Here is an 18,580-nt window from a genome sequence, read left to right as displayed (position 1 = left end):
AGTGCCTTTTACGAAAAGGGAAAAATAAATTAAAGATCTAAGAAGAAAAAATGACCATAAGGGACTAGAAACAGTAGATGCAATGAGCAAATGCAGCCAGATGCCACTTAAATTAAAGCCTTGCTGAAGAAGCTTGACTTGAATGCACTCTGAATATTAATATCAATATTAATAATATCTGCACAATTGGAAATATTTAAATGCTGACTAGAGGGGGGGGCAGTATCAAGCTGGAGGAACACCAGACTTGAAGACCAAACTACAGGACTGAAACCCCCAAGAGAGAGACAAAGTGTCCATCACTGAGACACCGGTCTGGCACACAAGACAATCCAGAAATCTGCAATCTGCAATTCAACTAGTCAACATGTCGTTGGAGGGTGGAGGAAAGCTCAGAGAACATTCCGAGACATGGAGAAAATGGAAAAAAAATTGCAGAAATACAAATGACAATCAAAAGCAAAACCCACTGACAAAATAATGGTCTTCAGGTCCCTAAATTTCAGGGTATAATGACATGTTAATGTTCTGAAAGTAACATCAGGTTTTACCTAAAGACCATGACATACATGAGCAGTACTTTTAATACTTTTAGGAAAGCACTTAAGCTGAGGAAAAAACTAGAGCAATTTTAAAAATGCTTGTCCTTTAAATGAGAAAGTACATCCAGGACTTTTAACTTACATTTATCAGATTTTTGATTGTTTAGCGGTCAAGGAATGTGTGTAGGGTAAAATTAGAATCTGAATGAACTAATATCATTAATTCCAAAATTTTCCATTAACAAAGTTTTCCTTTCCAAGAAATGTGTGATGCCTTTTTTACACCAAGGGAAAGCAAATATAAAATACTTCTAAACATGCTCCTTTCATCTAATTTTTGCATTTCATTTTAAACAGTAGAGCAAATGGTGCACACATTGTTACTGAATACCAATACCAATGTTAAAAAAAGATTTTAAACACAAAATTGAAAATATTTAATGTTTCCATAAATGTTATACATAGTATACAGATCCAACAGAAACGCTCATAGTTACAAATGAAACTGGATTGGAAAAATAAGCCTTAAGGCAAAACTGGCCAAAATGGCAGATGCCTTAACCAGCTTCTCCTGCTTATTTGTGATTTTCAAAATGTACGAAAAGCATGATGTACTTCAGTCAAGTTATCTTAATTTGGTAAAACATTTAATAAAAAGGTGATAAAAGATCAACTTTATCTTTCATTACCTAAATGTACTCAAATACCACCCAATTGTAAATTCTCTACAGAAAACTAGAATTTGTGCGGGGCGTCTGGTGTTCTTTGGAGCTGAGCCAATTTTCCATATCCACCTCGAGCAGGGTCATAATCTTGCCTGTATTCATCTCTGACCTGAAAGAAAAAGAAAAAAATACCTTATTACAATTTTTTAACTGCTTTTCCATAGCCCACCCCCGGCTGGATCATAACCCTGTCTGTATTTATCTCCGTCGGAGAAAAGAAATGTGCTTCTTCACAGACAGCACTGGCCTCCCATCACACTGCGCGAGCCCCTGGTGAACCGAGCCGTGGCTGAGATCCAGCAGTTGCAACGCACTGAACAGACTTGAAGCCAAACAGCTTGAACGTGCATTAACATAAAAAAACACTGTAAAAACTTTAAGAAACACAGAATAACAGATTTGCTCATTTCTAACTTTTCTAATGGTTTTTGTTGTCGTTGCTGTTTCTAATGACAAATACAACGTTGGGCAAGCAAGCAAGCGCACCTGGCCACCTGACTTCCCACGGCCATACTGCCTGCCTTCTTTAAAGCCCGCGTCCCAGTCCGTTCTGATGATCCGGTCGTCCAGCCTGGTGCCGTTGATGTACCGCATGGCGTTCTCCGCGTCCCCACGGGTGTAGTACCTTGCATTGGGGGGGTCAAGGCGTTGCAGCAAACGAAAACGTACAAAATGTGACAAATTGCCTATCTCGGGAAGAGGGAGGGAGACAGGCCTTGGATTTCCTTGCTACGGCGGCCCAGGCACAGCGAGGTGAACCTCCTGCACCCCCCTCTCGATCCTCCCTTCTCCGTGACACTGAAAACATTACATTACATTTCTTCGCCTGGCAGACGCCTTTACCCACAGTGAATTACAACAGCATGCCGTGAAGGCGCAAAGGGTGCAGATAACAGTAACACTACAGAAGACTCCACCGTGCCATTTAACTCCTGGGATATTGCTCTCAAGTAAGAAGTCTCTGTGTTGCACGTCAGATTGTATAAAACATTAAAAATGTAAAACGTTTAAGACGCGTCACTACTCTATAAATATACAGTCAGAACATTTAAATAAATATTCCATCTAGTATATCAATTCTGTACAATAAATATACATGCACCGGATAGCTGCATTAAAAAGGAGTTACAACTCCAGAATTACCAATATCCAAAAAGCCGAAAGACAGGTCAGCAATCGCGACTGTTCTGTGCAAAAGGATACTCGACGAAGCAGAAGCCACAAGCGGTCTTCTTCACCTTGTCCAGACCCATGATGATTCTCTTCACGTCGCCGCTCTTCGAGAACAGCTCATACACCTGCTCCTCCGTCGTGTAAAAGGACAGGTTTCCCACGTAGAGGGTGTTGCTCGCCCGCAGGAGCCGTTCCTGTTCGTGGCGATTACCCTGGAGACAAAGTTCCACTTCACACTGTTTGTCGTTCCCTCCATCTCGCTACCGCAACCTTTCTTAAACTTACCTAACGAACGGTACTTTCATCTCTGCTCGATACCACGGCCGGGTAGCGTCCGAAACACAACTCTGAACACGACTGAGGTGCAAATCAAACTAACTTTTAATACACCTAATTACCAGAACCTGTTTACGCCTTGCATCTGTGTTCCTGCTTCGGCGTGTTAAATCCTGTTTTCCTAACAAAAACGCACAACGTTAAGAGTAATACTAAAGTTTTTTCACCTTACCTTGAAATGTTGGTCTCTGTACTGGCTTATATCGACGTAAGAGTCGCTGAGGAGTGCGTTTAATTGAATAGACATCGTAAAAGAACTGTAACAAAATCCACACAGAAACAAACCAACAGGGCACCCACACAAACAGCAAGACTCCCAGAACGCCGCCTTCCGGTGCGGGAGAGCCAATCAAATAAAGCTTCCGGTCCGTACAGTAAGGGCGACCGTGCGGAAACAAGGGCGGCCCGTATCGGTGACCATACAGCTCTCAATTTTCTTATATTGTTTTACTGTTTATTTGTTTTTATATTAATATAACCACAATAAGAGAGAAGACAAAATGTACGATTGTGAGAACACAGAGTTACTGTAGGCTTTCACGAGGGTTACCAGCAGCTATTTAAATGCTGCTTTTAAGTGTTTAGATTTCGATCGCACTAATAAATGCAATCATTGAATAATAATAAAGGACGTCCCTTCTTCAAGTTTATTTCATTTTCAGTTGTTTTCGTTAATCACATAAAGCATTACTCAGTAGAATCCGATACCTTATTAGCAGCTTCAACAGGGGGACGGTTGCGGTGCAAGACCGGAAATCAGAGCTTTTCAGCCGGCAGATCTTTCTGGTAGGAACATTGAAACTGCTTTCAATTTATTTGTGAGTATAACGCCGCGCAACAAATTTATTAACCGTCTTTTCCGTTGGCTCTCGTCGTCTGCAGGTCCCCGGATCCCTGGCTTGAAGATGGTTTTGAGGCGCCTGCTGTTCACCCTGTTGAACAACGCGCAAGTGATCGAGAAGCTCTCCGAGTCTCGCCCTATCCGCCGGGCGGCGCAGATCACGGCCTACGCCATCACCAAGGCGCAGATCAGCGGCAGGGACGCGGCGTCCAGGCTGCTCAAGTCGGACACCGTCCGCCAGGTGCGAGAGGAGACGGCCGGGAGGATGCCGAGGGACGTGGGCGAACTGGGAAGGAGAGTCGGGAGACTGGGGCAGATGTTCGTCAGAGAGGTCAAGGAAGGCGTGAGGGACGCCTCCCGACAGCTCAAAAACAAGGACAAACAGTGAGGGCTTGCGGAACCGTGGACTTCTGAATTGACCTGTAATTATCTCAGTAGCTGCTGAAATCCATGTCGTTTTACCACCGGGAGATGTGTCGTTTTCCACACTGTAATTAAGCGGTATTTGAATTATGGAGGCGACACTGCGGGGAAAGTAATGAAGACGACGACTTTCTGTTCAGCTCACGGGTCCAAACTCCCGTTTTGACGGCTAGGATGAAAAATATCCGAGACGTATTTTTGCGAGTCTGTGAACGTTACAAATCAACGCAATTAAAAAAAATAAATAACCCGCACCTTGTCGTAAACTGTAAACACAATGCCACAGAACGTCGAAAGAAGCAATCCCGTTATGTAAGATATGCATATTGTTCATTTTAACTTTCATTGATAAACACTGTATCGGGTCTGGTGTGTAATGTAGATGAGAAGATTAAATTGAAAAGAGTGTTTTCATGAAGTATTTGCCTTGTTTTTATGGACTGCAGCTCTTGTCAGTCAACTGTGTACGACTTTCATGGACTGGTCGCTACTGTCGGCAGAGGAAAGTGTACAAGTTTCCATCCGACATATGTTTTTTTTTTAAGGGGGTTGGTTATTTGTCGAGCCAAAGTACATAAACCACCTTCATTTTTTTAAAAATTAAATATATACCCACAGAGCCCACCAAACTCAGTGTCTGGGACTTGAAAAGGGGAATAAATAATGCGGTGTTCCTAACTTTTCTTGCTCCGTTTTATCCAAACCCATTGTAGTTCTCCTACTTCGCCACAAGATGGCCGGGAGTCTGGAAAAAAACTACCCGAGTCCTGTTTTCGGACCCCGACACCGTAGTGTTTGCTGGAAGACTGCCACTTCTCCCTAGACAGACAGGCAATACCGAGGCCGAAACAGAACCGAAGTTCTGTAAAGCGCTTTGAGAAGGTGCTATATAAAATAAAGTGTATTACTATTACTTTCCGTAGATAAGTTGCTTCAGTCCTAACCAAAGCTTTTACTATAGTAAATGCATGTATACTCTTCTCTATTCTTTATAACACATCTCATAGAAATGTTGGCTTTATTAATGTGTAGAACCTCTGTGCTTAATCTCTGCTGGCTTCATCACTTATTATATTTTTCTGGTGCAGCTTCTATTTGTTTTTGCCGTCACAACCCTTGATAACAGGAGGGAAAAGCACTGTCAGCTCCTGTACACTCGTGACTGCAGTATATTGTTAAATTTCACCTAAACATCATTTAGTGATCTTCAGGCTTCTAAGGCTACATTGGTGCACATTATTATTGTCTAGGAAGTGCAAACAGCTTTGTATCCTGTTTTATCTTATCTGTTCTGTTTTATCTGAGGTAAGCTTTCACGTTATTAGGTTCAAAGTTACATCCGCCTGGAAAAGATTTCACGACTGCACTCGGGTGAATGAGGTCTCAGTTTATTTATGAATCATAGTGTGGTTTTTAATCAAAGCTTTATGTACCTATACTTAAGCAGACGCACTGGCCTGGCAACTAAATATTAGTTACAATACAATATTTCATTGAAGAAATCAATATGACCTTTGAAGCAAGCAATAATATTCAAAGAACAGGGAGTCAGTACATATACACTGATATGGTATCTGAGCACCTTATAAAAATAAATCTTTGTTCAATAATACACAAAGAAACTCTGCAGAAAACATTTTGGAAAGAAATGCCATACTGAAAGGACAATAATGCAGCCTAGAGGGAATACTACACCTGATTATAGTACAGACTTGGTCAGTAAAAGCTCAGAATTATTATGAAGGCATTGTGCAGCAGAGAACTCGGACTTTCCATGTCTTTGATCATTCCAGAAATTAAAACACATGGGTTTTACGGTGATGCCAGCTGAAGTGATTTCCTGACAGAGAAACATGCAAAGTACTACTTTTTAAACTGGCATGATCTTCCCAAAGTTACCAGCGGTCTCAATCAAGCAGTAGGTATGGAGTAATGGATGCTGTGTCATGCTCTCATAGCTGTGAAGGTAGAGAGACAGAATTCCTATCAATCTGACCTTCAGGTATTAGTTCACTGGGAAGCTGTGATTCTGCTTTGTAGAAATAGGCAACTAAGTAAATCACATTTGAAAGCTAAGAGAGACATTTTCTGCCTCACGTCTGTGACCTCCCAAAACAATAAGCAAAGTCTTCCTCAGCTGCTCTGCTCATAGGAATTTACACTCCACATTCCAGACACCCAGGTCTAAATTAGTTTAATCTTAGTTCTGCACTGAGCAAATCACTGTTGCCATTAAGCGTGTGTTTAACAGCGTTCTTTCTGAGGTTTGGGGGGAACACACTGACACGGCAGGTACATGCAGAAAACAGCACAGGCTGTCGCCCTCCTGCCTGTGTCTGCAGAAAGAAACAAGTGTGAATTTAAGCAGCACGGCCCTGTTGCTTCGTTGCTGCTTCGTTGCTGGCTTGGCGTTAGTTTATCAAGGCGAGACAGAAAAGTGCAGGTCCCAGCACATTCCAAGACACAGAGAGCACCCCAAGAAGATAAGATTATGTAACAGGCAATGCATATGCACTGATATGGCAACTGCCTTTAGACAACAAAGGACAAAGTTTTTAAATATGACTACACATCTGTAGGATATGATATAAGTCTGCAGGAGCTTGACAAAGAGGCTCCAGATGTAACAGGCAAAGCATATGCACTGATATGGCAACTGCCTTCAGATGCTAAGGATCACAGCCAGGCAACATGCACCAGCATGGGACCTGCCTGCCTGGAGCTTCCTGTGGCACTGTGGAAGGACTGGAGAGGTAGGAGGGGGATTAATGATTGTGGACAGACCCTCTTTCCCAAAACCTGCCACCTCCTTCCCTCAGGGTGATCAACACACCTGAGGCACGAGAATCCCTGGATTTAAACATTCGAGACGATTTGGACTGGGGGTGGAGTGTCCAGCCCAGCTACAAATTGAGAGAAAAAAAAACATTTGGCACATTGAAAAATAGGACCCTAAAATCCCTGCAAATTTGCTATCTGAATCACTGAATAACGATTCTTAAAAATTGTCCAAGAATCAGTGAGACGTGGTGTTTCTTTGTCACTGTCTTCCCAGGAAAGTAGGTTTATATGTTGAAGATGATCAAGAGGAAGCCGAGTCCCACTACAAGCACCGTGGACACTGAGGAGACCGCTCCTGGCAAACAAACAGAGAGGGGTTAGAGCACATGAACAGCTCCATCTTCCAACCTGGTCATTTGCCGGGCTTCGGCCAGAGAAAAGCCTCAATTTACTACCCTTCCAGTAAAGCTTCTCTCTCATCAACTGCAGAGCTTTGATCACGGTTGTAAAAATGATTCTAATTTCATGCATTAAAAAAAGGAAATTATATTCCTGGCTAAGACATAAAAATTACAGGGCAACTGGAAACCACGCAACTCATCATCCTCTCCTGTTCTTGCTCAATCAATCGAGCTCATGAAAGAACTTCGGCCTTCGTACAGATGCAGGCCAAGGCAAGCACTGGCAGCACAGTAGGGCATCGGATCGTTCATACCTGCAGAGTTGCATTCCATCACATTCATGGCGTCCATGTAGCTCTGGCCCAGCCAGTCCGTGTAGGTCCTTTTCTCTCCGACTCCTATCAGGCGGACTGTGGAATCCTTGAAAATCAGATCCGTACCTCCAAAGGCAGAGGAATCGAACATCTTGAATCCGTTCGGATTGTTGTCATCCCCAAAGATGGCCTGCAAGTGAAAGGCTGATCGTTAACGGAACACGATCCGCACAGAGCCTTGCCGGTCAGTCCCGTCAGCAGGAGGCGGATTCACTCCGGACAGACTCAGGCGTGCAGAACTGGAGACGGGGCCTTTCCTGCACGATGACTAAAACCGCGGCTCGCCCAGCCCTGGGCGCCACGAAGCTCAGCTGGTTCACGAGGCCGGGAGGGAGGGGGGCTCCGGGCAGCCATGTCTCACCTGGGCTCTGTCGAGGAGTCCGTACACCGCGTTGGCGTCCGTGTCGGGGCGCACCATGACGGCGTGGGCAGGCACGCGAGCCAGGTTACAGCGCGCGTACTGCGAGACCTCCGCGCGAGCCCCATTGGGACACAGCAGCTGGAAGTCCCTCGACTGCAGGTTGACGGCCCAGAGATCAGTGTTGTGACCTGCCGGACAGGAGGGGCACAGGAGGCGCGTTTGCCGTGAGCCACACGCCGACTTGATGGAGACCAGGGACTCTGGTGGACGGCACTCGATCTGGAGAGCCTGTGTTTCATTTACTTCACTAGTTGTCCTACTTTCACAGAGCTGCTCTGCCTGGACCGCTGTGCACTGTGGTACCAATGTGCAGCAGTGTTGCACGCAGGTGTCTTTCTAGAAGCAGCTGCGAACCGTGGGCACGTGTCAGCGCTCATGGTTTGGGCTGGGACACGCAGGGCCCCACGGGAATGCTGGGAAAGGATTATTTAGGCATTCCTAACGACTGATGGCTTTGTTTGAGGCACGTCCATGCGTGGTCTGATTCTCCGGGACATACCGTCAGTGTTGTCGAAGACCGTGGTGTGCTTCACGAAGGCCACCTCTCCAGCGCTTTCTGATAAACACCTGCAACAGAACCAAGGAGGCACTTTGGGACGTCTATAATGGCGGCAGCATCACTGCAGGGGCCCTGGTGAGGGCAAAGCCTTCATGAAACCTGTCTGGTGAGAATGAACTCTCACACTCGCTGGCACGAAGACGGCATCGGCAGCAGCAGAGCGCACCACCGATCTCACGCTTGTCCCAGAACAATCCCACGCTCGGGTTCAGCACAGACGCTTCCACACCCTCCTGACCCATTTTAGGTTTCCTGTGACGTATTTAAAACTCATCCTTCCTTGCAAGACAGGATGAGACCTTGCACCACGACAGTTCATTCCTCAAATGACCAATACAGAGGCTGAATCAGAAGTCTCAATCCAGAGGACCTAGCCCCACTGAACATCTCCCTGTGAGACACCTGAGATGAGTGGTCAACAGCCCAAAATCAAACAGCACTGCAGCAGAGAAAGAGATCATTGGGAAAGAGTTTCCATCTTAAAAAAAGTTCAAGAAAAACATTTGTATAGGAATTAATATGTATGTGTTAACAGCAATCAATTACACAATAAATTAATGAAGAGTACATTAATTTTCCCCATGGGTCCAGACTTCTGGTACGTGCTGAGTAATAATTGTCAATTATTGGCACTGGTGTTTCCAGTGGTGATCAAAAGGTGTTGATCTTATTTAATTCATGAAAATGAACACAAAGTACACGTGAATCAGAGTGTTCATCCCAGGACTGTGCTGGCTCTTCTTTCTTGCTGAGTGTTTAATTGTACTATGGTGTTTCATTGTTGTTATACTGTATTATTGTCATGTATGTTATATGCTTATGAGCTCTTGATGGGGAAAGACAAATTCCCCTAGGGGCAATAAAGGTGAATTCATTCACTCACTTCAACGGATGCATTCGGTGCCTACCTGAAGGCGCCGCTGTATCCATAGTAACGCTCCAGGTCGCTGCGATCACATTTGTGTTGCCCGGAGACGTCCCCGACGCACAGCTGGCACAGGCTGGGAGGGTAGCCGGGCTGATTGGCTCCGGGAACACAGCTGGAACGGAAGAACTCCCCCGCAGCTGAGAGGGAGAGGGCACGCGCGTGGATTACTGTCTGTGGGTTTCCAGAACAGACTCAAACCCTGTGGCCCCGGGGGGGCCTGCTGTGTTCATGCTCTACAGTCAGGGGGTTTCCTGCCTCAGGCCTATAAATCCCACTTCCCATCGGTCAGCTCCCTGCCCCCTCCCTGCCCTCGCCGTGACGGGACAGGCCCGTTACCTTGGGCGAACTGGCAGCCCCGCGGCCGGATCATCCCTTTCTCCATGAGGACTCCGACTGGGACGTTCCAGCCCGCCGTCCTCCCGTAGCCCGTGTGGCAGCTCCTCCTGCCCTTCAGCTCGTTGAAGTTGAAGGCGTCCAGGCTGGACTTCTTGACCACTGCCACTGCGTAGTAGGAGCTGCCCTGGGTGTCGTCTGCAACCACATGGCGGAGAGAGAGAGAGAGAGAGAGAGAGAGAGAGAGAGAGAGAGAGAGAGAGAGAGAGAGAGAGAGAGAGAGAGAGAGAGAGAGAGAGAGAGAGAGGAGTGTACCGGCCATCCGTGCGATTTCACTGGGACACTGACTCGCGCTGTTCTCTCGGGATGTGCACAGCACTGTGCGAAGGACAACACCACACAACGTGCGCAGTACTTTACAAAACAGCCAGTAGTAAATAATGACAATCACAGCCGACGTCATGCAAGGGGCAGAACAGAACAAGGGCCCAACCAACCCCTGCAGAGCCCAGAGCTGTGGTGAGTCTGAGGCATCGTGCACTTAAACGGTAATGATGCACTCTGTCCGAGGGCAGAAGGTGTTCTGAAGTCTAGTGGTCTGTGCTTCACTCCTGCCTGTGCACTGGGACCTGCAGGCAGCTCGACTGCTCTTCGTCTGGGGGAAAGAGCGAAGTGGACAGACCATGCAGCACAGACTTGATGCAGAATTCAGTTTACACTGACAGGCTACAAGAGCTGACTCTTCTCAGCCTCGAGCAGGGAAAACTACGTTATCCCAGCCTGACAGGCCTTTAGGCTTGAACCCGAGACGTGAAGCGAAAAAGCAATTACAGAATAATGGGACTTTCTGGCTCTTGTCTTGGAGTGGTGTTTCTGATCCCACTTTTCCCAAATAAAGGAATACTTAATTCCAGTTTCCTTTCTTTTTGTGTTGAAATAATTGTTCCATTTAATTTTGACTCGTCTTAGTGTTTCTTCATTCATATGGTATAACAGGTACAAGAGAAATAAAGCTTTAAAGACACAAACACAGTGGCTGTGTGATTAGCAAAAGAGGCATTTTGAAGCAGAAAAAAAGACGGCTCAAAAGCATTTCTGCTGCTCCAGGAGCATTGTAATCTGGATGAGCCACAGATTATTTTCTCATGACATGGTTTCCACAATATTCTTAAACATTAAAAAAACAAACTAAAAAGAGGTACTGATGCCGATAATTATTTCTTTTTTGATCATCCAAAACAAATGATCTCAGGAGCAAAGGGCTGGTTGACTGTACAGTTAATGGCGGCCGTGGGCGACCTGTTGAAGTGAACTTGAATGGAGAAGCACGAATTTCCGTCCCCATAACGACTTTTATTTTTGAAACCAAATTAACCTGACCTGAGGGCATGTGGCCAGCGTGAGTCAGGATCTAACTTTAGCTTGTTTGGATCTTCACTCATACTGCAATACTGGAAAATTCCTGTGCACTCAGGAGAAGAGGGAGTGACGGGGGTCTGCAGCCATGAACAAGAACCATCAAATTAGAAATCTGAAGTCTAACAAACAGCCTGCCCATCCTACCCTACGCCTCCATGACAAAGTGCATCCCCAAAATATTTTTTTTTTACAGAAAATATGGAATAAAAAATCAGTTTAACTTAAGCAGGGCTTTTCAACTAGAACTGCAAGGGCCTGTTCAGCCACTGAGAGACAGAAGGCTAGTGCTGCAGTGAAACGTTCTCTGAGGACAGCGGGGTCTCCACACAGGTCTCACCGGTGTAGCTCTCTCCCACAGCCGGTACCAGCCCATGGTCTTTGCCGGCTTTGTAAATAAAGCCGCCGTCCAGGGTGATTGCGTCAGCATCATTGTTCTGTAAGAGAAGATCGGCGTGTCAGCATGCAAGATTCCCAGGGTCCAGCGCTGAGGGGGTCAGCACCTGACGTGGAAAACAGTACCATTCTTCTCTCCACTACCAGACAACAACCAGCACGCCTTCCTCTCGCAGACCACCAAACCAAGCCATACCAGCCACCCAGCAGAAGGCTCTGGGGCGTCTGTATGTACGAAACTGTGTGAGTGAACTATGCAGCACCTGTCCTTACTTTAATCTTCACAATGCAGTCTTCATAAGAGTCCCCAGAGACGCACTGTATCGTAGGTGTCAGGCCTCTTTTCTGAAAGCTGACAGCCATTTGTGCACATTTAGTCATCTCTGGATGAGACAGGACACACCAGCGCAGGTTCTTGGGGACACCTGAGGACAAAAGAGTCTCAGTCTGAGCCTTCACCAAAGACGTGGACCATGCATTTCACGTGCTGCTCACTCTGGCACTGAGGCGCAGGTAGATATGGAGTTCAAGAAGATTGCAGTGCACCTGCAGATCCTGCTAATGATCATTCAAGGCTGGCAGGAGTAATATTGTCTCTCTGTTACAATCTGTTTGCAACTTGAATTCTACCCTTTTATTTAGCTCAAAGTGTTCTACCCTCAAGAAGAGAAGATGCTCCTCAAACCATTTTCACTATCTGCACACGACTGTGCACAAACAGCTTAACTCTGGCCAGTTTCTATAATTAAGTTTGAGAGGATGGAATTTAGAATAAATGGAGATCCAAGTCTCTTGGGCTACAGTGTATGCAGTAGTTCCTTACTGTCCTTTGTGCAGTCCATCCCCTTCAGAGCATTAATGTACCCCTGCCCCAGCCAGTCTTGGTAGTTTTCATTCTCCGCCAGTAGGAACTGCTTCGTGGCGTCACTAAACATTAGATTTGTGCCTCCATAGGAGCTTGACTGAAACATCTGGAATTTGTTCTGTGGAAACAAGAGGAGAGTCAGTTTCAATCATTTCATTTGATATTGGCTGGAATGTTTTCATGAAATCTGGAAATGTTCATTCAGAAACAGACAGCTTTTTCTCGCCTCCAAAGGTCACGTGAGAATTGTTATCCTCTCCTCACAAGACTCACGTTTGCATAAGCTCTGCACTCTGATTTGGATTTACACACAAGCGTGAATATAACATCCATTTCATTTTTTAATTCCCATCGTTCTTTTGTCTCGTTTTTTAAACCACCTAGGAGATTCCATCTTCCTCGTCAGCGCTTCTGCAAGAAATTAGTTTCATCCATCACTTCTGCAAAACATCGGCAGCAGGTACCTCAAAAACATGGAGCGTGTGCACCTATGCCAACGATGTACCTCGCCTTTTCCTCCCTGTCCCCCACAGCTGACCACTGGCCAATGACCACTCAACGAGACACTGCTCTCGGCTCTCGTGAGTTAGCCAGCCCTGACTCACCCGCCCCTCCTCCAGCATGCGGTGCAGCTCGGCGCTGCTCGTGTCTGCCCGGGTGATGACGGCCTTGGCCGGGACTCTGACCAGGTGGCACCGCCGGTAGTCCCTGACCTCTGCCAGCGACCCATCACGGCACAGAAGCTGGAAGCTGGCTGACTTCAGGGCCTGAGCCCAGGGATCGGGATTCCTGCCTGGAACAGAGCCGGGGAGAGACGCCGCTCGTCAGCCCCCTGGCTGGGGAGGTGAGGACAGACCGAAGCAGGGAGCGGCAGCAGGCTTACCATCTGTGTTGTCCTGGACCGTGCTGTGCTTCACAAAGGCAACCTCCCCAGTACCCTCTGCCAGACACCTGCACTCACAGAGGAGGACAGACCCAGGTGAGAGAGCATGAGACAGACCGAAGAGCAAGCTCGCTCTGCTTCCGATTACAGCGGGACACTCCCGGGAGGAGTCAGCGTTTCAGTTTTCAACAGTCTCGGCGCGTACCGTCGTGGGCATAACGGCTACTGCAGGCCACTTTCAATCGCAAAGCAAAAACAACTTTCAAAGAGAGAGAAGCAGATCTGGGTCTCCTCACCTGAACGCGCCAGCGTAACTGTAGTATCTCTCTTTTTCATTACTCTCACATTTGAAATTGCCAGAGACGTCTCCAACGCACAGCTGGCACAGTCCTGGAGGGTCTCCGTAGCCGTTGGCACCAGGGACGCAGCTAGCTGAGAAGAACTCGCTGACTCCTGAGGAGGGTCAAAGTAGGAATGAGTACAAGCCTTGGGCAGTGATACAGCAGACAAACCTCTGCTTCTGCTTTCCCCTTCAAACTGATATTTCTGCCACAGTGTGGTTTGGGGGGCGAAGTATAAAGTGAGGAGTATCACCTCGAGAAGGGTAAGACTGCTCTGAGATCAGAGGCGGTGGTTTGCTGACACACTGGACAAAGAACAGACCTCCAGTACCGCCGACCCACTCTTGCACTGAGCCAGGCAGCGTAGTGTACTGCTGGGCAGAACAAAGACCTTGTGCACTGGCGCGTACTGAAACCCCTTTCTGTTAGTGCTCAATTGCAATAATAACATTCTGCAGAGTTTGCCTGAAGCTAGTTATACCCCAGACCCCAGATCAGTGCTCATGGGCTCGCTATCACACACGCAGGGGGACCAAAGGCAGGTGGGGCTCCCCTGAAGAACAGGGGGTCTGCATCACGATCGTAATCCCTCCTCTTAAGAGCGCGCCGGCTCTTTCTTATTTTGCTAATTAGATGCCCCTGCCCCCAGTCCTGCCCCTCCTGGCTCTTGCTACTCCTGGCTCTGCACTGGAAGACAGACGCCCGGAGGCCCGCCTACCACCAAGTCGCCCTACGCCCGCGGCTTGAGGGCACAGGCCTCCTATCAGTGTCCTGACCAGCTGCGTCCGGGGCTCGGAGCGCCTGGCCTCGTCATCCTGTTTTTATTCCCCTGTCCCTGTACCGGGTCCCGTTCCGGTTTTCAACTCTGTTTTGTCCCGTCTCGGTTGGATCACCCGGCTTTGGACTTTTGGACTTCGCCCCAGATTTCCCCCCTGGACTCCTTGGACTTGTTCGCCCTGGCCACGCCCCCCGAGCACCAGCTCCCCGTCGTCACGCCCCCCTGTCTGTCACCCCCTCCTGACCCTCGTCGTCTCCTCCCCGTCCTCCTTTTCCACTCACTCCCGGATCATACCGTCTGCACAGGGTCCTGAACTATGCTTCAAGGGAGCCCGGAGCGGCTCTCATTACACCCGTGCGCTGACAGAGGAGGACCGGGCCTGCTGCACCGGGTCCAGGACTAGGCAACGAAACACCTGCTCTACCTCTCTTGATGTCGCAGCCCATGACGGACATGCGGCCGCTGTCGATCAGCAGGCCCAGGGGCATGTTCCAGCCCGCCGTGCGGCCCAGGCCCGTGTGGCAGGACCTCTTCCCCGCCAGGCTGTCGATGTTGATGCCGGTGCTGTTCCGCCACACCACTGCCACGGCGTAGTAGGTGGTCCCCACCTCTGCAGGAGAGCACAGGTCGTTACTCAGCCCCTCCAGACCCCCGCCCCGCGACACGCTGGGACAGAACCGGGGGTACAGAACAGGTTCCTGCCTTGCACCCATGCGCGTGCAGTTCGCCGGGGGGTTGGCGGCGAACGGGGCGAGCCGACGCCACGTCGGAACACTTCACAAGTTACCTTCTCCGTATGTCTCTGCCACGGCGGTTTTGAACTTGTACTGCTTCCCGGCTTCATAGATATCTTTGCCACTCAGGGTCACGGCATCCGCTTGATTGCCCTGAGGAAAGGAAGGCCACAGTGTACAGTACTACCCACTCAGTAACAACAAAAACAACAATAATCCTCCTCCTCATCATCTATATTCTCATCCATGTAGCGTTTTTATCCTAAAGGATCCTGAAACACGTCACGTGCTGTTCAGGACTGGACCCACTTCACCCACCCAGCAGAGAGGCACAGGGCTGCCGGGAGATGGGAGAACTCACTGTGCCGAACAGACAGGGGTGAACCATATGGAGGCCAGACTGTATTTGGACACATGGGATAACACCACCCTTACTCTCATTGAAGACACCCTTCATCATGTCCAGTTTCGGAAAACTCTTAATAAAAGAACAGGTTTTATTGGGTGTTTTTATATTCTGCATTATAGATGCATGAGTTCCCTGGCCACACATACAGCACACTCAGGGACTATGCATATCTATATATATCTAAGTTAATCGTCACTAATTTAAACTGCTATGGAGGAAAGACAGTTAATAGAAAGTTAAATATAAACATTCTGAATCAGAACCTTCTGACAGAAGGCAAAGACGGAATCGCACCGGTCTTTGCACACAGTCCTGTGCGAGTTCCGGGTTCGGTAGCTTCTCAAAGTACCTTTACACTCCTAATTTCATTTTTTAAAAACAAAACCAAAAGAGCGTATCCGGATTCAGGATACCAGGTGTTTCGGGACCCGTGCGATGGAAGCAGTAAACGCAAACGGGGGGTCCGGCTCCACGTACCGACACTTTGGCGGCGCAGTCGAGAGCCGAGGCGCCGGTAACGCATCGCAACTCCGGGCGGACTCCGCCTTCCCTGAAGGCCTTGGACAGGTCCTCGCACTTCTTGCGCTCCGGGTCCGACACTGTGCACCACCGCACGGTACTCAGGCCTACAACTGAGCACGGGGGGGGGGAACAACAACATTCTTTGCACTTTTCTATTCACATTAGAAATGATTCAATAGAAAAGGGTTTTCATTCTGAACAGCAGATGTGTTTTTACACCGCCCACCTGTGTAAATACAGGGTCATGGAACAAGGTCAACCGGCAAAAAAGATTTTTCAAACCTAGCCTAAAAACAAGAATTGGTGTTTGTTTTGTGTAAATTATGTTATTTTACTTTGAAATCAGCCGTTGGGCGCTGACAACAAACAACGACACATCTCTCCAATGTGCGCCAGTACCCGCCGTGAGACACCGACTTTCAGATCCCCCAGAAATAAAGCACTGATCTTCACAGACCACGGCAGTCTAATGCGACGAATTTACATCCAGCATTTATTTGCCAACGGTGTTTAAACAGACACCACTACACCCCCCGATCCCCGCCAACAGGATATTCTAAAACTCCGTAAAAGACTCATTTTGCAATTTATCCTCCTGAACGCCTAGGTTCTTGTCTGTTGCTCGGCCAACAGAGAACTGCCGCGAAATCTCACCGGCCTGGAGGGTGAAGAGACCCCAGCAAATCGTCGTCCAAGCGATCATGGTGATGGACGAGCGCAGAGCTGGCACTGGCTTTTATCCTCTCGAGTCACACCGTCTTACTGCGCCCAGACCCTCCCGGGTTCAAAAGTGCAAACTCCACTAGTCCGCAAAGAGCGAATCCGCATTTTCAGCACAATAATCATAAAGTTTTATGATGGTCCTGCCACGGTTTTCCTCCTGCGCAACTGCCCGCTCATGCTGAATTCTGCACGAAGTCAGTAAGTCCGGACACACCCCCACCGTAAAACCGCAAGTCTGAAGAGCTGGAGTCTGTCCAGAAACCCCAACACAGAAGGCTTTATGTGGCCGTCGGCCCAACGAGACATCCAGGTGTGCCGCCTGCACAGTGGAACAGGGCAGCCAAACAGAAAGACCAAAAGGGAAGATTAAAATAATTGCCGAGGCATGAAGGAAACGGCAACAGTCAAGCAACAGAAAGCACTTGAAGTACTTGCAGTCATAGCCCCACATTCTCGGTGTGTTTCCACCCACAAATTCTGAGGTAGTTCGCTAGGTTTTTCTTCATCCGTGACACTTTGAATCTTCACTCGGTTAATGCCTAAAATACCTACAGATCTTCAGTTCATGGAGACTCAAAATGAAAAACCCCAGAGTGTTTACGATCCCTGCTCTGTGGTTTATGATGGAGAACGACTCTTCCAGAGACGGACACTTAGAGAACCATGTTCTTTTGGGAAAAATACATGATATGGTCTTCATGACCAGGAGAAAGCAGGGCTTGTATTTGTGTGTCTGGTTTTTAATTAACAACACACTCAAATTATTTCATGGAACATTTAATCACCTGCTTAACAGAAGACAGCAATGCAACAATTACCTACTGTAGTAGCTATTCCTACCAAACTCTCATCTCCCTCTGTGTCTGTGCAGTAACCTACAATACACACCAACCTGTCAGCCTGTAACTACTTCTGAAATAAGACTAATAACGATTGCAGTTCAAAATCAGCTTATGGTACCATCTTTTGAAAATCTAATAATTCTCTGCAAACATTCCCGTTATTTCACGAAAACTAACCTTTCAGTACATTTTTGCTGCATGTATCACATACGACACTATTGAACAATGTAAAATACTGTTTTTAGAAACTGCCACGCATGAGACGACGTGAAAACAATTACTTAATAAGGCCCTGTGTATCTCGTCTGTTTTAGCGATTATAATTATAAGTTCAAGCTCACAATAAACGCGTATAGTGCTGCCAAATGTCTCATCAAAATCCCCCCCAGCCTGTCTCTGTTGGGTTGGGTCTATCCGTCTCTGATCCCGGAAAACCCACACAGGACCCAGGGCAGCTGGTGAAAGCTCGGCTAGAAAGTTAAAGTGCGTGACCCGCTCAAACCTGTTTACTCTATATTTCTGTCCCGTCTTTCCTACTCACAAGAAAGTGTGCTGGTCTATGGGGAGCGGATAAGGAACCCGATCAGAAATGCCCCCGCTACAAGCTGAATAGTCTCGCAAATGGTAAATGACGACGCCATCCTCACGGCGCTTTCAATAGTGGTTACCTATTTGACTCCGCGTTTCACTTATTTTTACTATTCATTACACGTATCCGTTTGATTGGTACAAGTCGTGATACCGTTTGAGACCTTTTGACTTAACTAGCTCAGAATCACAGTGAAACGCGCCTGTCCAGAATCACATTGTTTTAGAAGTGATCGAGATGGCCAC

General features: G+C 47.6%; 4 protein-coding genes across 4 annotated transcripts in view; 2 read left to right on the top strand and 2 right to left on the bottom strand.

The window, feature by feature from the left end:
- The window catches only part of cp (ceruloplasmin), a 430,985-nt gene that overhangs the window by 120,639 nt on the left and 291,766 nt on the right, over positions 1–18,580 (top strand). The window lies entirely within an intron of this gene.
- ncbp2 (nuclear cap binding protein subunit 2) lies at positions 956–3,376 on the bottom strand. The gene is made up of 4 exons (XM_006637476.3): positions 2,949–3,376; positions 2,471–2,652; positions 1,754–1,892; positions 956–1,376 (listed from the first exon to the last, which is right to left on the bottom strand). Exons 1-4 carry the CDS (start codon positions 3,021–3,023, stop codon positions 1,278–1,280), a joined length of 495 nt encoding a protein of 164 aa, XP_006637539.1. The 5' UTR covers positions 3,024–3,376; the 3' UTR covers positions 956–1,277.
- Positions 3,477–4,458, top strand: LOC102697639 (protein NCBP2AS2-like). Its single transcript, XM_015360624.2, has 2 exons — positions 3,477–3,562; positions 3,659–4,458. Exon 2 carries the CDS (start codon positions 3,682–3,684, stop codon positions 4,003–4,005), a length of 324 nt encoding a protein of 107 aa, XP_015216110.1. The 5' UTR covers positions 3,477–3,562; positions 3,659–3,681; the 3' UTR covers positions 4,006–4,458.
- On the bottom strand, positions 5,413–17,329 carry meltf (melanotransferrin). Its single transcript, XM_015360625.2, has 16 exons — positions 16,836–17,329; positions 16,137–16,291; positions 15,304–15,403; positions 14,941–15,126; positions 13,694–13,850; positions 13,398–13,465; positions 13,120–13,307; positions 12,473–12,632; positions 11,923–12,074; positions 11,594–11,690; positions 9,841–10,035; positions 9,485–9,641; positions 8,517–8,584; positions 7,958–8,145; positions 7,537–7,726; positions 5,413–7,176 (listed from the first exon to the last, which is right to left on the bottom strand). The coding sequence occupies exons 1-16, from the start codon at positions 16,882–16,884 to the stop codon at positions 7,106–7,108; spliced, it is 2,181 nt and encodes a 726-aa protein (XP_015216111.2). The 5' UTR covers positions 16,885–17,329; the 3' UTR covers positions 5,413–7,105.

This window comes from Lepisosteus oculatus, chromosome 13 (assembly GCF_040954835.1).
Source record: "Lepisosteus oculatus isolate fLepOcu1 chromosome 13, fLepOcu1.hap2, whole genome shotgun sequence".
In the NCBI taxonomy this organism is placed as follows: domain Eukaryota; kingdom Metazoa; phylum Chordata; class Actinopteri; order Semionotiformes; family Lepisosteidae; genus Lepisosteus; species Lepisosteus oculatus.
The sequence above is the reverse complement of the archived record's forward strand: the minus strand, read 5'-3'. Positions and strand labels throughout refer to the sequence as shown.